This window comes from Rhopalosiphum padi, chromosome 3, assembly GCF_020882245.1.
Source record: "Rhopalosiphum padi isolate XX-2018 chromosome 3, ASM2088224v1, whole genome shotgun sequence".
In the NCBI taxonomy this organism is placed as follows: Eukaryota; Metazoa; Arthropoda; class Insecta; order Hemiptera; family Aphididae; genus Rhopalosiphum; species Rhopalosiphum padi.
Genome location: NC_083599.1, coordinates 14,801,183 through 14,816,928, shown reverse-complemented (window position 1 = coordinate 14,816,928; position 15,746 = coordinate 14,801,183). Strand labels below are relative to the sequence as shown.

At 34.7% G+C, this 15,746-nt stretch overlaps 1 protein-coding gene across 1 annotated transcript in view; it reads right to left on the bottom strand.

The window, feature by feature from the left end:
- LOC132923990 (G1/S-specific cyclin-D2-like) overlaps positions 1-15,746 on the bottom strand; it is a 60,581-nt gene that overhangs the window by 10,121 nt on the left and 34,714 nt on the right. The window contains exon 3 of the mRNA XM_060988029.1: positions 11,045-11,210. Coding sequence (XP_060844012.1) covers positions 11,045-11,210 — 166 coding nt within the window. The remainder of the gene's footprint in view (positions 1-11,044; positions 11,211-15,746) is intronic.

The window sequence follows — 15,746 nt, the reverse complement described above, 5'->3', positions numbered from 1 at the left end:
AGAGGTTGTGGGGTTCTGCTAAATGGGGAAATAGAAAGCGTCGTGGAACAAACAGAAATTTTTTGGAATCATATTTAGCAGAATTTATGTGGAGAACACGTCTCGGAAAACAAGACGCATTTAAAACCATTTTAAAAGATATCCGAGTTCTGGCCTCCACTATAATTATAATTATATTATTTATTTACTAATGCATTTATACATATTTTTTTAAATTTATAAACATATATTTATTCATTTATTTTTAAATTTTTTATTATTAATAATACATACATATTTTATATTTATTCATTATTTTGTTTATTTTATTTAATTGGCGGGGCGATAAATTTTATGCGGCATACTGGCGGAGCGATAACAAACAAGTACCTCATCGTGTTTTTGTATTTTTCGTCTTACAAATCATTTTTTTTCGCCGCATAAGGGTGGATCACCGACAAGGTATTTCAACCATCGGGATCGTAATCGCAGGATTACCTAGATCACTGTTACTCCAAAATTCGAGGGTTTGGTTACAGCGAAAAAAAGAGCGTTTCGTTGTAGCAAGGTGCGCCATTAGAGGGTGGTTGGGTGAGAATGGTCGGGCGCGGAATGTTGAAGGACGACAACCTATAGTGGAGGAGGGTGGTTAAGAACGACCAAGTGGAAATGCAATTGTCGTACGCACAATAGTATAATAATCATAAATAATAATTATAAACCATAATAAATCCTTTGCGTGGCTCCACCGCTGCTATACACCAATAACCACAAACATCACGGACAATTGTCACGTCAACTGGTGAGGAAATCACGGGAAAGGGACGGTAGCACTAAACTGTATGGACGTGATAGATAACTCTTGTTAGAAAAAATAGGTATTTAGTCGAAAAAAGCGAAAAAAAAATACATCGAATAAACACTTAAAATCTTACGGTCGTCGATAACCATAAATACAAGTACATCTAATAATGCAATAAGCCCCTCCCCTCCCATGGACATATCGTTTAGCCTAATCCTATGTACATATTACGATATACTATTTATTATAACAATTAATAAGCATAATGTCAGAAAAAATGAGAAACGCACTCGTTCTCCCCGGGCCCCTCGAGGACGCAACGGTCGGGAAAGCGAAAATTAAAAAAAAAATTAAAACCCTTGCGCAAACACGTTTCGTGTATCTGTCTTTGGTTTAACGTTGCCCTTGGACCCGTTGCCGCCACCGCATCGAATTACTTACACACAGAATACTGACACACCGAGTCGCCAATCAAAATCGAGAGAAAACAACGAACGACTCACGGTGCTGGAGCTGTCAAGTACAGAGGACAACACACACGCACGCACACTCAGTATTTCCATCATGTTATTATAATTTTTATGTATGTCAAAAGCGTATATTATTGGAGGCGCCAACTAGATCGTATCATTATTACATGGTTCTATTGTGTTTTTTCTACGTCATGCGCCTTGATAAAAGACGGTTCAACTAGTTAGGCCGACCAACCGATACACAAAAAAAAAAAATTAATTTTGTTAATTTAACTTGTTTAGAACACACATTTGTGAGGTGAGTTGCGTTTATTGATATTTTAGATGACAATAATCCATTCATATTTTACAAAATCCATATATACGACAACAAAACCTAAGCAAATGTTCCATATCACATGAAATTAACAACATAATATTTATATCATAAGCACGGATTTTAGTATGCATATAACGATAATGTAAATCGAAATGTGTAAAAAAAAAAATCTGAATTCACTACATTGTAATGATCTTGCGTGTTCGTGTTTTTCATATTTTATATTGTTTTTAATGCCCAAAATAATATAATATATTAGTGAATAGTGATCATTAAATATTTACGTGTAAGGAATTTTTTAAGATATATACACTGTTTTATTATATAGTCGGTTCTATAATATTTGATTATACTTTCTAGAATTTCATTATTTGATGTTTGAATACATTATAATTTTAGTCGGAAAACCTTGATGTTCGTCCAAACAACTTTTAGTTAATAGACATTACCGAAAACAGGAATATTTTTATAGTTGCGCACAGAAATATGATTCACTGATAACTGACCTGTCACATCACAAGATAGCGAGACTTAGCTTTCCATTATATGTGCTTCCGTTTTAGTAGTAACATTTAATAAACTAAAATACTTATCGCAATTATTAGTCACGATAAGAAATAAAAGGAACGACCAAAAAACAAACTAATAAAGTAAATCTTTTAGAGATTTTACCGATAATATAATCAAGAGTCGAATGATAACAGTATTTACAACAAATAGCGGCATTAAGCCCATATCTTTCTAATGTACATATTTTATCTTCTGCCAAGGGCCTACATATAAAAATGTACACACATTTTATTATGATACGCTTGTAATAAAATACACGTGTAAGCTGCTCGCTAGAATGTTACTATAGTATTTTATTGGTCGCATTTTTGTAATATTACCTTGTAACCCGCGCCGTCTTTAATATACAATAATACGCTTTATTTAAATTCGACACGAAATTTTTTTTTATATAAATTGTTGATAATAATAAAAACAAAAAAAAAACAAGAGAATGCATTCCGAGACATTTCTAAACGATTAAATGTGAACGGCATTAATATATATACTCGTGTATCCAGGTTGTCCCTGATAATTTGGTTTTTCGGGTCTGGGTCATACTGCCTGCAATTTAACCCAGATAATTGAGTTAAAAGTATTTGCAGTCATCACGGACGAGAAAGGTATTCACGATAAAAATAAAAATCAGTAAAAAAATGACATTATTTCAATAAACTAATATGGTTTATTTCTACTTAATTGACGTTAGTCTTGAGTACAAAAATTGTTTTCGAAATGATAAAAGTAAATTATAAAATATCGAATTACCTACGTCAATTAAAACTCCAGTAAATATATATACTAAATTTTATGCGATACATTCACTTGCAATTAAAATAGTTGAAATAATCAAAAACATGTTCACTTAGAATAATAATATTTTATAAATCAGCAATCAAAAAGCTTATCTTGGCATGTGTTTAGTTAAATTTATACATTCCTACTATATATTTTTTATGCATCCATACAATGCTATGTGTACACAATGCATATAATTCACAATAACTACCGTTTTTTGTCACTTTTGCCCACGTACTGCAGGCGTATAGAATTAAATCGATATGTTGATGTAGGATTATGAAAAAAGGGCTCATTTGGCTTTTATTTATCCAACTAACTGCTTTTACTGTACGAGTGATAAAAAAAAGTGGGACGGTTGTCAAAATTTCGTTTATGTATGGGACTTACTAAATGCACCATTTATAAGAGAATCTTTATAGAGCATAATATAATTAGTATTATATTATTGTTTCCTTATTTTTCACCATACGAATAAATAAATACGTATATATAATTTAGTATAATTATACCAAAATGTATAGAAAATTATAGACAATATTGTACAATTTTAAAAATACTATCTTATTCAATTTCTTTGGGTCGTATTTTGTATACGAACACATTATACACAAACACGGTGTGGTCGCAATGTTGTATGTGGTGAGATTGTCAGTATAGGTTTTCCAAGCTATCATTACGTGATCGCCATTTTGTTTTTGGGAGACGTCCAAGGGGGTTGTAGCGCGGCGGCAACGTGAACCGTTGCACCGAACATAATAGTAATAGTAATATATAGGTAGTACAATGCAACGCTAACAAGTTATTATTATGCAACGCACAAATCCTGTAAAAACAAGCGAATGTTTACGTTGAGCGTGCGTGTAAGAAGAAAAAAAGTGATATCACGACTTTTTTTTTTGAAAGAGACCTTGAAGGGACCATATAATATATTATATTATGGTACTTTAGGTAAAGGTATCCACCAACTCCCGGACGTCTGGAATGTCAACAAAACCTGAACCCCGTTCAAGGACTATAGGTTTCCGAACAATGCCACCACACTGTCTCGACTATTTTCAGAAGTCCACCGTCGGCTGGCTATATTAGATCGCATTCCAATTTATCGGTAATTGTACGTGTGGCTTTTTTTTTCATCTTCTTTTTCATTTTATAATGCATGTGTATATACTAGATATTATTATTATTATATATATATACGTACAATGTGTTTATTAAACCGAAAAGGAGAAACTAGTTGCCTGGGCATCGCTACTGCAGTAGTGTCAACGTACTTTGTAATACTTTGTACTTATTATACGTAATTGACCCTCTTTGAATATATATAATATATTTTGATATAAATAGTAAGTAATATATTTAGGTATGTAATATGTATATATTTGTATATTATATGAATGCTGTCGATCAAAAATAGTTTTATAAAATTAATATTAAAATATTAAGTATATAATAATATGGAGGTATATATACGAATTTAGAGAGCTGAAATTTATGAATACTTCAGTAACGGATCACGGATTTGTGACACTTTTACATCTATAAACATAAATATAGTTAATAAGGAAGTATAGGAATAATGCTTACTAGACGTATTATAGTCATCCGTGTACACATACACTCATGTTAACAATACATAAGAAACACCATGTAAATTTCATTAGTTCTGGGACTACCTCAATCCGCACACTAAGAAACTCCGAAAGACGTTCCTGAACATAATAGGTATATGATAATATTCAAATCGTGTAGTATAATATTGTATGTATAACAATAAAATATTTCAACTAAAGAATGCATTATTTGTACGATCTTTTGAAGCTCTCTAGCTATGGTTAAATTATATAATTCACAAATCCCTGAATATCTTTACTGAATTATATTTAAATATACAACAGGTTCCCAAACCCTGTTACATTAACATACGTATCTATGTACAGCAATAAATTGTACGTTGATAATAAAAATCTGCCTATTTTTTTAAGAATGCACTGAGTGAATACGAATTAACCAACAAAAGAAACAACCACTGACTCAAAATATGTGATTTCAAAGTCTAGGCTCTACAGTATGTAATCTACATAGATTTTGAACTATATTTAAACGTCTCTATTTTACGGTTACATATTGAAATATTATTAGTTAACTGTTGACATTTTATTGTACACACTTAATCCATATAATATCAAATATTTTATGTCAGTATAATTTTGACTGCGTATATACGAACTAATAACCTTTACAGGGGGCAAACTATTATATCGCATTTGGGAAACAACTTAAACATTTTTTAGTCTTTAGAAAAAATAATTTATTTATATCCCATTTACCGCCACATTTACAGTAAAATGAAATCGATACAATAGTATCGTTTAACGTGTTTAGTGCGTATAAGTACACTGCAGGTTTTATAATATCCCAAAACTCGTATTGTCATAGTTTTATAAGCTCTATAACAATAAGACAAAACACTTCATTAAATTAAATAAATACATTATATTATACAGATGAAAATATTTAAAAAAATATATTGTATAAAAACAAGCGCGCGCGCGTGTACTTATTAATATTGTATATAGATATACTGTCATAAAGAGAGCACTGGCATTATAAGAGCACAAACACCTTTAGTCGGCCAGATAATAATCCTGGGAAATAAAAACGGATAATTAACACGAATAAAATTAATATTTATATTTTATTATAATAATAATGCGAGACCACCGCGGTCGCAGCTCTATGTAGTACGTAGTATTACAGTACCAGTACCCGGTACGGGCGCGGAGTTACGGGGCGGCAGCGTTTGATGCCATCAGCATGTGTTGTATGTGCCGCCGGGGTACAAGAGACAACACACACACACACACACACACACACACAAATACATACATACGAGATAACAACAACGTGTGACAAATCTCGTCTACCGCTACTGATAACCCGTGAGTATTTCGTGGTCGGCGGCTATGCGGTATTATAAAGTATAATGATAATAATAAGAATTAATGATAGCGAGAATCAAACGCACGCACGGCTACCGATAAAGCGCGTGGTAAGCGTCAACGAATCGGCGGAGTCTATGGCGTAATACTTTAAATCGTCAATGGACGTGTTGGTCGACAAAAAAATGTGATAGATTCTGTATTTGTTGACAAAAAATAAATAAACGTGGTGGTTAAGCAAAAAATATCGGCGCTCGTAGTTATAATCGCTATTGCTGGTAGCAATAGGTATGTTATATATTATTGTAAAGTGCACATAAAATACGTCATTCAAAAACTGGGTTAAATAAAATTAAATGTCGATAGCGTAAAAATTATAATATAACCGTCACTTTTATGTAAAAAATAAATGGATTATCCGAATATTAAAAAAAAAATGTTATTTTTTCATCGGATAGAGATACTGGATAAAACCATTCAATTTTCGACACTGCAATTATAATCGAGTCGAGATGGATTTATTTTTTTTTAAGCAGTTAACGATTAAAAATCGATATTATTATATTTATAATTATATGTTTTTGTTTGCAGTGTATTGCAGCCGACATAAGCCGAAACCGGTGTAAACTTGAGTCTAAACGGAATCGGTAAGAGGATACCAGATTATGATCTATACACTTTATGGACGTCTATCATAAACTGGGAAAACTCGTCAACATATATACCGGTTGGCGTCAAAAATGCGACTAAATGTCATTATTATTTTTTACATAATATTTTTACATACATTTTTTTCATTATTATTTTTAAATTTTACCTATTTGGTACTTGTTTGTTATCGCTCCGCCAGTATGCCGCATAAAATTTATCGCCCCGCCATATAGTGTGCCGTTATTATACCTACAATTATCGTATTTAGCTCGTGATGGATGATCTATTTTGGGAAATGGAAAAACTATTGTATATTGTATATTAAACCATATTAGTACGCTGCTGGCTTCGTTATTTTATTAAACTTTGACATCGTTGAAACCAATACGAAAAATTAATTTTTAATTTTTTTTACACAAAATATCGAGAGGTTGTGGGGTTCTGCTAAATGGGGAAATAGAAAGCGTCGTGGAACAAACAGAAATTTTTTGGAATCATATTTAGCAGAATTTATGTGGAGAACACGTCTCGGAAAACAAGACGCATTTAAAACCATTTTAAAAGATATCCGAGTTCTGGCCTCCACTATAATTATAATTATATTATTTATTTACTAATGCATTTATACATATTTTTTTAAATTTATAAACATATATTTATTCATTTATTTTTAAATTTTTTATTATTAATAATACATACATATTTTATATTTATTCATTATTTTGTTTATTTTATTTAATTGGCGGGGCGATAAATTTTATGCGGCATACTGGCGGAGCGATAACAAACAAGTACCTATTTTTTTAACAGACGAAAAAAATCGACCGGCCACGAGCGTCGTCGTCGACGACAAGCATTCAGCGATTTTACGGTTTTTCACTAGGCCCCACGGACGCGAGTTTCTGTCGCCACACTGATACGACATGCAACGCGCACATATGTTTACCGCGCAAAGATATTCCCAAGATGACACACACACAACCGTTTTATGTGCGGTGTAGCAACACATGTACGAGAAGAAAAAGACATCGGAGACCGACCGTATTGTATGTATTATATATATATATGGAGAAAAAAATTGAAACAAAAAAATATTTAAAAAAAACCGAAAAAAGTCTTATATTATAGCGCAGTTACTCGGGTATGTTTTTTTCACCCTCCCACTAATCGAAAGCGCCTGTTCGTGTAATAATATAATATATGAAACGTAAGAATCGCTGCTGCATTTATCTGGCTCTATCTCTCTCTCGACGAATTCAATACTGTTTTTAAAAAAACATAAAAAAAAAATCCAAGGCATTCTCATTGAAACGTCGCGCGTCGAGGCCTATATACACATCATCTTCCATTCATTATTGTAAGCATTAATGATGAACGGCAGCAACGGCGAGGGATGAATATATTTTGTATATGTTAGACATATTTTACACACACACGCGCGCGCCCGCACGCATGATAATGGTTGACCCTGCGTCATTGAACCAGTCGTCTTCGTTGTCGTCGTCGTCATCGCCGCCGTCGCTTGTAGCCCATATATACATAATATACGCGTCGCGTCTCGTCTCCTATAACTGCGTACATTACTAGTTCCCAGCAAAGAAGAAATAATAATAATAATAATATAATAAGACCTTCACAACCCTTATTTTTGTTTATATCCAAGTTGTTTGACCTTGCGGACAGATAATGAAAAACAAACCACCCGGAGAATTGTTGGTCGCACAAGTAGTTTCCGGTTAATAACGTAAACACAAACCACAATATATTATACCGCCACCGTGTATATACACATAGACGGTTTTATGGGAGGCCTGAATAGTATAATATTTTCGAAATTAACATTTTTCACGTGTTATACACATTTCACATTTCCTAGGGACATGACCGTGTATTATAATAATATACGCAGTGCACATAGCAACGGCGCGGGACGACCACGACGACTGTTGAAATTATTATTTATACGATAACGGGCAGGGGGTGTCGGGCATAAAATCGAAACCAAGACATTAAAACATAACTTACATAACCATCACCGATACAATTATTGTAAGTACGTTTAAAGTGTTCACATAAATGTTCAAAACGAATATTAAGCGTGTTGTATCAACGACATTTTATGCATGCATGCTTGCGTATGCGTCACATATATTATTATAATATTATACACAACGTCCGTCGCATCGCCGTCTAGTTTTGTCTTGAAAATGTTTTATTGACACTTTTTGATTTGATATAAAATATATATATTTTTTTGTTTAGTATTCACGGACACACACATACACACACAGGTATATGTGGTACTGTTGCAGTGGCAGCAATAAGCATCAAAACGTCCGCAAAATCTGTAACGAATTGCAATCGACAGCGGCGGCGTTGGTGACTTAATCGGTGGGAATAAGACGTATAATATTATGTAGATTGTGTGAATATGATACATACGCGCGGAGGGGGTGGGGATGTTGGAAGTAATAATAGTAATAATAATAATGACGTTACTATTATTATTTTTATTAAAATCATTATCATATAAAAGAAAACCATATTTCATTCAGCACGTTTCTTTTGAGATTGTTACGTGGCGTTTTCCACGAAGTGCCCGCATACAGACGTGCGAGACAATGAGACGCGTTTCGGACGATGCAAACGGCAGCGCGGTGGAGGTTAGTACATAATAATATACATCAGCTATATATATATATGTACACTGGGACCACCTCTATACACGGATAAATGTCGTCGTGCAGCAAGAATCAGCCGCCTCCGATTTTTTTTTTATCATCATTATTTATCGTTTTTATTACGACGTGCGCTATATCGACCGTGCGAATCCGGCCAAGAATTAATATTGAAAAGACAGTCCACGGACGGGGACATCGTCTGATAATAATATTGCATTATATCGATCGTCTTTCTGTATGGAATATGTAATATACATAATACACCAAAAGCCAAAAGAACGATACGCGAACACTTCGTTCGCACGCCGAATCGTATATGCAAATTTTGGTTGTGCATGAATAGATGTGCGGTACGGGAAGAATTGAAAAAAACATTTTTAGTGTATGTTTTGATATCTACGATAATATCGTCAGTTATATTATTATGCAGTCGGGACAGCGTTTACAACTATTATTAAACTCATAAATAATTAGGTAATAAACATAATAACGAAATGCCGCTCCTATATAGTCGAATCGCTTACAGCGGGGGATGGATCTCGAACGCGACGAAACAACTCGACACGTTCACACGCCGTCCCACGATTACCTTTGTACGATCACCGCTATATCGACTTTAAATGTTATTATGATGATTATACTTTGTTAAATTTTGGTACACATAGGTATAATTATAAGTAACGACGACGGTCTTTTATCGTTGTTATTTATTAATTACTATGTTACTATCCGTGGCGTGATGGAGGAGCCGTCGTCACGTTTACAATATTTTAATTTACATTAGTCATTTAGTATCAAGCAAATCCGCGAGTACAAATCCGAAACCCTTTTACAGAGTTAATCGTCTACGTTTTTTTTCAACTCACATTATGTACAGACTGCAGTGCGCGCGCGCGCACACACACGTGCACAATTGATGTTGAGATAAGATTGCAAGTACGGTTAAGCTACCACCGCTCATCGTAAACCGGTCCCTAAGCATCATCAACATTGCAAGAGACCAAATAAGGTCGAGATAATCGAGTATACCTACGTATATACATATGTATAATACTCATGCGTGCCTTTATATAAATAATATAATTATTATTTCCTTCTAAATATTTATAATTCGCTTGAAACGCTAGTCTTGTAAAGGTTAAAAAAAAATCACAAACTGACAAAATATATCGTGGACACAGGTCGGAGACAAGCCGAACAATATAGAATACATAGGTATACCCGAGTAGCTTGGCCGGGAGTTAGATAAGTTCCAACACAAAATATAAATAGATGAATTTATAAAAAAAAAAACACTAAAAACAAATGTATAAATTACTACATAAGTAAATAAATTTAGAAACGTAAGTCCCACATACGAAATTAAATACAATACTTTGTATTTGTGTACCTCGTAAATAACGTAATTTTATATAAAATTCATCTAAGTTTAGAGATCGTTATTATTACTTATAATGAAGTTTTCAAATTTTCTTAAAATAAGAACATCCGATTTCTTCTACGTTAATCAAAAAATAAATAAAGCAAGCACGACTTCAAAAAAAAGTTGTATAACATCAATAAGTATTATAGGTTAAAATTTAAAATTAATCAATTTATAACACAGTATGACTAAGTCAAGTATTTTAACTTTGAAAAATAAGCTACATAAAGTTTAATTTTTAATTATTATGTATAAATAATATCAGTATACCTAAATCATTTTTGAACCTGTAAATTACAAGTACTGGACTCTTATAAATCCTGGCTACACCACTGCGCACAGCGTATCAATAACGATATAATACCGTGATATACATATACATCAAAATTAATTAAGTAGTTATGTGTATTATATTGTTAAGACTTACCTCTGGCGCACATGCCGATGAACGTGCCGCAGTGTTTGATAACAACGTCCACGAATGGCTTGGCCGTGTCCATGTGCAGTCTTTTAAGTATATACCATAGAAAGTCGTGAGCCGTGATTGCGGACACGTCCCATTTCAAGATGCTCAACAGGAGCAGCTCCCACATCTGTAAGCCAAACAACGGTGTTATAGCTTATATACAATGTTTATACACACACACATATACATTAATAACAATTATAATAATAATAATAGTAGTATTAATAATAATAATAATAATAATCAATTAACCAGAAATTTGACGACTACGAGTTACAACGAATTACGGCTAAATAGAGTTCCCATCGTCATCAAGCACGATCGTCATTACCGCTAGAGCAACAGGCGGTTGTCCACCAGCGGCGTCGGTGGTATGCAAGAAAACGTTTATAATAATATATACGTTCGTTCGACTACAGCACACCCCGCCGGGTGCTCACATAAATCACATACCGTTTAATAACATTTTTTTTTTTATATGAACCCAATTATTAATGTACATTATACTCATTACCCATCCAGTAACAGAGAAAATCATTTGTATATATAATATATATATACATAATAAAACAACATGTGATACACATAGGCATCATGCATACAGCAGCGTGATGCGTGAATGACGGGTGGTAGAGCAGGAACGGTATATCGACGTTTCAAAAGTCAAATTCGTTTCAATCTGAATATTTATCGTTGTACGATACATTTTTTACTTCACTTCTATTCAACCGTATACCGAGAATTCGAAAATCGCCGCGACCCCTAACACCGGTCGCGGCGTGCTGTGTGTGGAATGATGTATAATAAAATATACGCGAGAAGAAACCCTCTCGAGACCTACCCGACATCACTTACAAACGGATGCGGTCCGTGTGTGTATATTATGTTCATCTTGAGGCTCGGGACAACGAATTCAATTCAGGACCAAACCAGGAAATAATAAATAAAATTACATTATGAAATACAATGTTACGACGACCGTCGCGGAGGAGGTTTCGTTGTGTTGTTCTTTTGTGTTACACGTTTCCCGCGAAGATAATAATATATATGGTATATACAAACGCAGTGCGTCGGGTGTACTATACTTGCACGGCGTTCCGTATAGACAATTTAAGTGCTTTCAAGAGCCTGCATTTTTGATGGGTTCTTTTTCCACCGGTTATAATAATGATTATTATTATCAACGTGTGACGTGATGATATTACTTTATTCATTTTTGTTCTTGTGCGGACAATGAATACCACAGTGAAAACAATAATTTAATTTATATACGAAAACGATTGTAATAATAATACATAAGATAAATAAAATATATATTATATTATTAATAAGTGTTATGTTTGATATTTTTGTACAATGTTTATCTAAAAGACATATTAACCTGTGTCCATTATTATATAATTTAATTTATACTGTTTCAAATAAAATAGAGTGTAAAAGAAAACATATACGTAACTATTATCACATAAATTACTAAATCAGTAGACGAGCCGAGACGATCAACCAAATAAATTAGAGTCATTAAAAATAAAAGGTTCATTAAATCAGTTCTGTATATATATATATATATATATATATATATATATATATATATTACGCGGGGGGTAACAACTTAGTTTACGGTTTAAAAAAAATACATAATATAGTAGAGTTAATTTCTGTTGGTTTGTAAACAAAAGAATCGCGTTTATTTACAGTATTATGTAGGTATAGGTACCGTGTACACTTAAGATAAACACAATTGATTTCGAAAATCGTTTCCAAAAACACCCGAGATATTTTGGCATTCCTGACTAATGAACGCGATGGTGGCAGCGAAGAGTTTGCGGTGAAGGATGAATAGGAGGAACAGGAGTCAACTATTGTTATTATTGGAACCCATCGACGACGACGACGACGACGACGATTGATCACAAACCGTGTAATAGTATTCTAACGAAAAATCTATAAGCGATAGATCGAAATTGTAGTACGGAAGAAAAGAAGAAGAAACCTGGCCCCCGAGCCAAACGTAAAGATGAATATTTTAGATAACATTGTCCGACGCCTATAAGATTTTTTCCCTTTAATAGCTCGTTGCCGCCGCCGCCGCCGTGTAAACACCACGGGGCCGTTCGATTTCGTATACGTACGTATTATATATTATTATTTTTATGATATATATCTACAACCGGCGGCCGACCGACCTTCTCTGTATATATATATATATATATATATACCTATTCTATTACTTACTACTATTATAATATCTTATACAAAATATGACGTAAGTATATGTAGTATATAATACCTCTAATATATTATTGTGTGTGTGTACTTATACACTGTTTTCGTCTTCTCGCACAGTATATACACGATCGACGGAGAAATGAAAAAACAACGAGCATATTAAATTATATTACTATTTTTTCGGCGCGCGCGTTAAACGCGCACACAAATATAGTAATCTCGTTTCTTCTGCGACGGCCGTATAAAACCGACGGGAGGGGAAAATAATGGCGTATAATGTAATATATAATATTTAAGTATAGTTACAATAAAAAACAATAAAATGAATCCGAGTTTCACGTTCGGGTCCGTCCATCGGTCGCTCATTAACGCGGCAATATAATAGGCGCAACAATAATATGATGTATACCTCCTATACACCGAACACATATAGATGATGGCCGGCGTACTGCAATTATAATATTATATTATGTGCCCCGCGAGTACACATATTATTATACGCGATACATTATAATTCACGCGTCGGACACGCCGTGCAAGACTTCAGAAGCCGATTATATGGTAAGTATGCGTGGCGCGTACAACACACTGGGCATCATGCGGCAGCGTCATTCGACGTGATCGACAGGCTACGCCTCCGCACACGCATAATGGGTACCTGCACATTCGGGATATAATGGACGAGAGACGGAAAGATAGATAGAGATGAGAGAGAGAGAGAGAGAGCACTGTAATATACAACAGCGGTTTTTATACGACATTATACATAACATTATTATAATATTATTATACGCATTTATAACGCGAAAATGCGATTTACCCCGACGCGCCCCGTACGGGTATATAACAGCAGGGACAAGTGACGATGACTTTTGTGTGACGAAATCGACGCGGACACGCTGCTATTATACATATTGATATTATATTATAATATAATACATTCGCTTTTGTCCTCGACAATCACATAACATTAAATATACCACGACCGCTGTCGCCGGCGCCCGCCCGTGTGTTTCTCGACGAGTGTCGCTCGGCGTTTACACGTGGGGCTCACCTATATAACAGGCTTGAAATCCGACGGCAGACAGCGTATACCTTTATAATATTATATGCGTTTAATAATGAGCAACGCGGCAAGCGCATGCGCACAGACTCGCCCGTTCCATTCATCACGAACCCGAACCGTTTTCGATTGACGACTAAAGACACCCATTCAAGGTCGACTTCTCTTCACCGTTTACTTACGATATGTATATATATATATATTTAGTACAACCCTTTTTTTAATAGTGTTGTCAGTCAGACCGGCGGCGGTCGTTTTATCCTGCAGCATTAGTCTCGGGAATATATTATAAATATATATATACATATTACATATATAATATGATATACCGCCAACCGATGGTAATAATCGATTGAACACGGTTCAGCGTATCAGCAGCGGCCAGTCTCTTTCTCGAACACTAAGCGCAGGGATCTCGAGGAGGATACGTTTTAAAGAGCGAGTTCAACAAAAAATGGCGAATTCGTATAGGTACATAATACACACATATATATAGGCGAACACGTATAAGTATATGTACATCGTTTCCTCGTCAAATCCCAGAAAAACGGCGTTATCGCGATTGAAAAAATGTCTTGTAGATTTTATTTCTCGATACATTTGCCAAATATTTATGTGAAACTCGATTTCCCATTACCTTCGTAACCACTCTCTCCATATATATATTCACGCTCGGTTGGTATATTATTATGTTCGATGTTACACAAACAATAATAACTGCGAAGGTATGCCACTGCGATAGTGCTGAAAACGATGTTTAATATATATATAGTTATACAAATATAGCGATGGAGGATGAAGAGAGAACGAGCAATGGGAGGAAGTTGACAAGGAGTATATAAGACTTTTTGGAATGTGCTCGGTCATATTAATGTATATATTGTAAGATTTTTGTCGAAAACGACGATGACAACGGTGGCGGCGATATTTGAACGAATAAGGGGGGTTTTATTGAAGAAGGGAGAAAATATGTTTACCGAGAACGACTCAACAGCGGCGGCGGCGGCGGCGGCGGCGGCGGCGGCGTACAATCATCATGGGTGTGGTGGTTGCACCACTATAATACGTATATACATACATATGCGACTACATAATATGTGTCTACCTGTCGTTTTGTTATTGTTATTATTGTACCGTAGACCGGCCGCGCCGGTGGTGAAGCGTATATAGCATATATGTATGTAAAAAGCATCGTCGTATACTCTGACTATAAGCAATGAGGGGAGAGTCGGTGTCGCCGCGGCGGTCCGCCGTCTTTCGGAGGACACGGCAAAATAATAATCACGACGACTACACTGCTGTTGCTGCATCGTCGAGTCGTATTTCGTCGTCCTGTGTGTATATATATTATAATAAGTATTATTTGGCCGG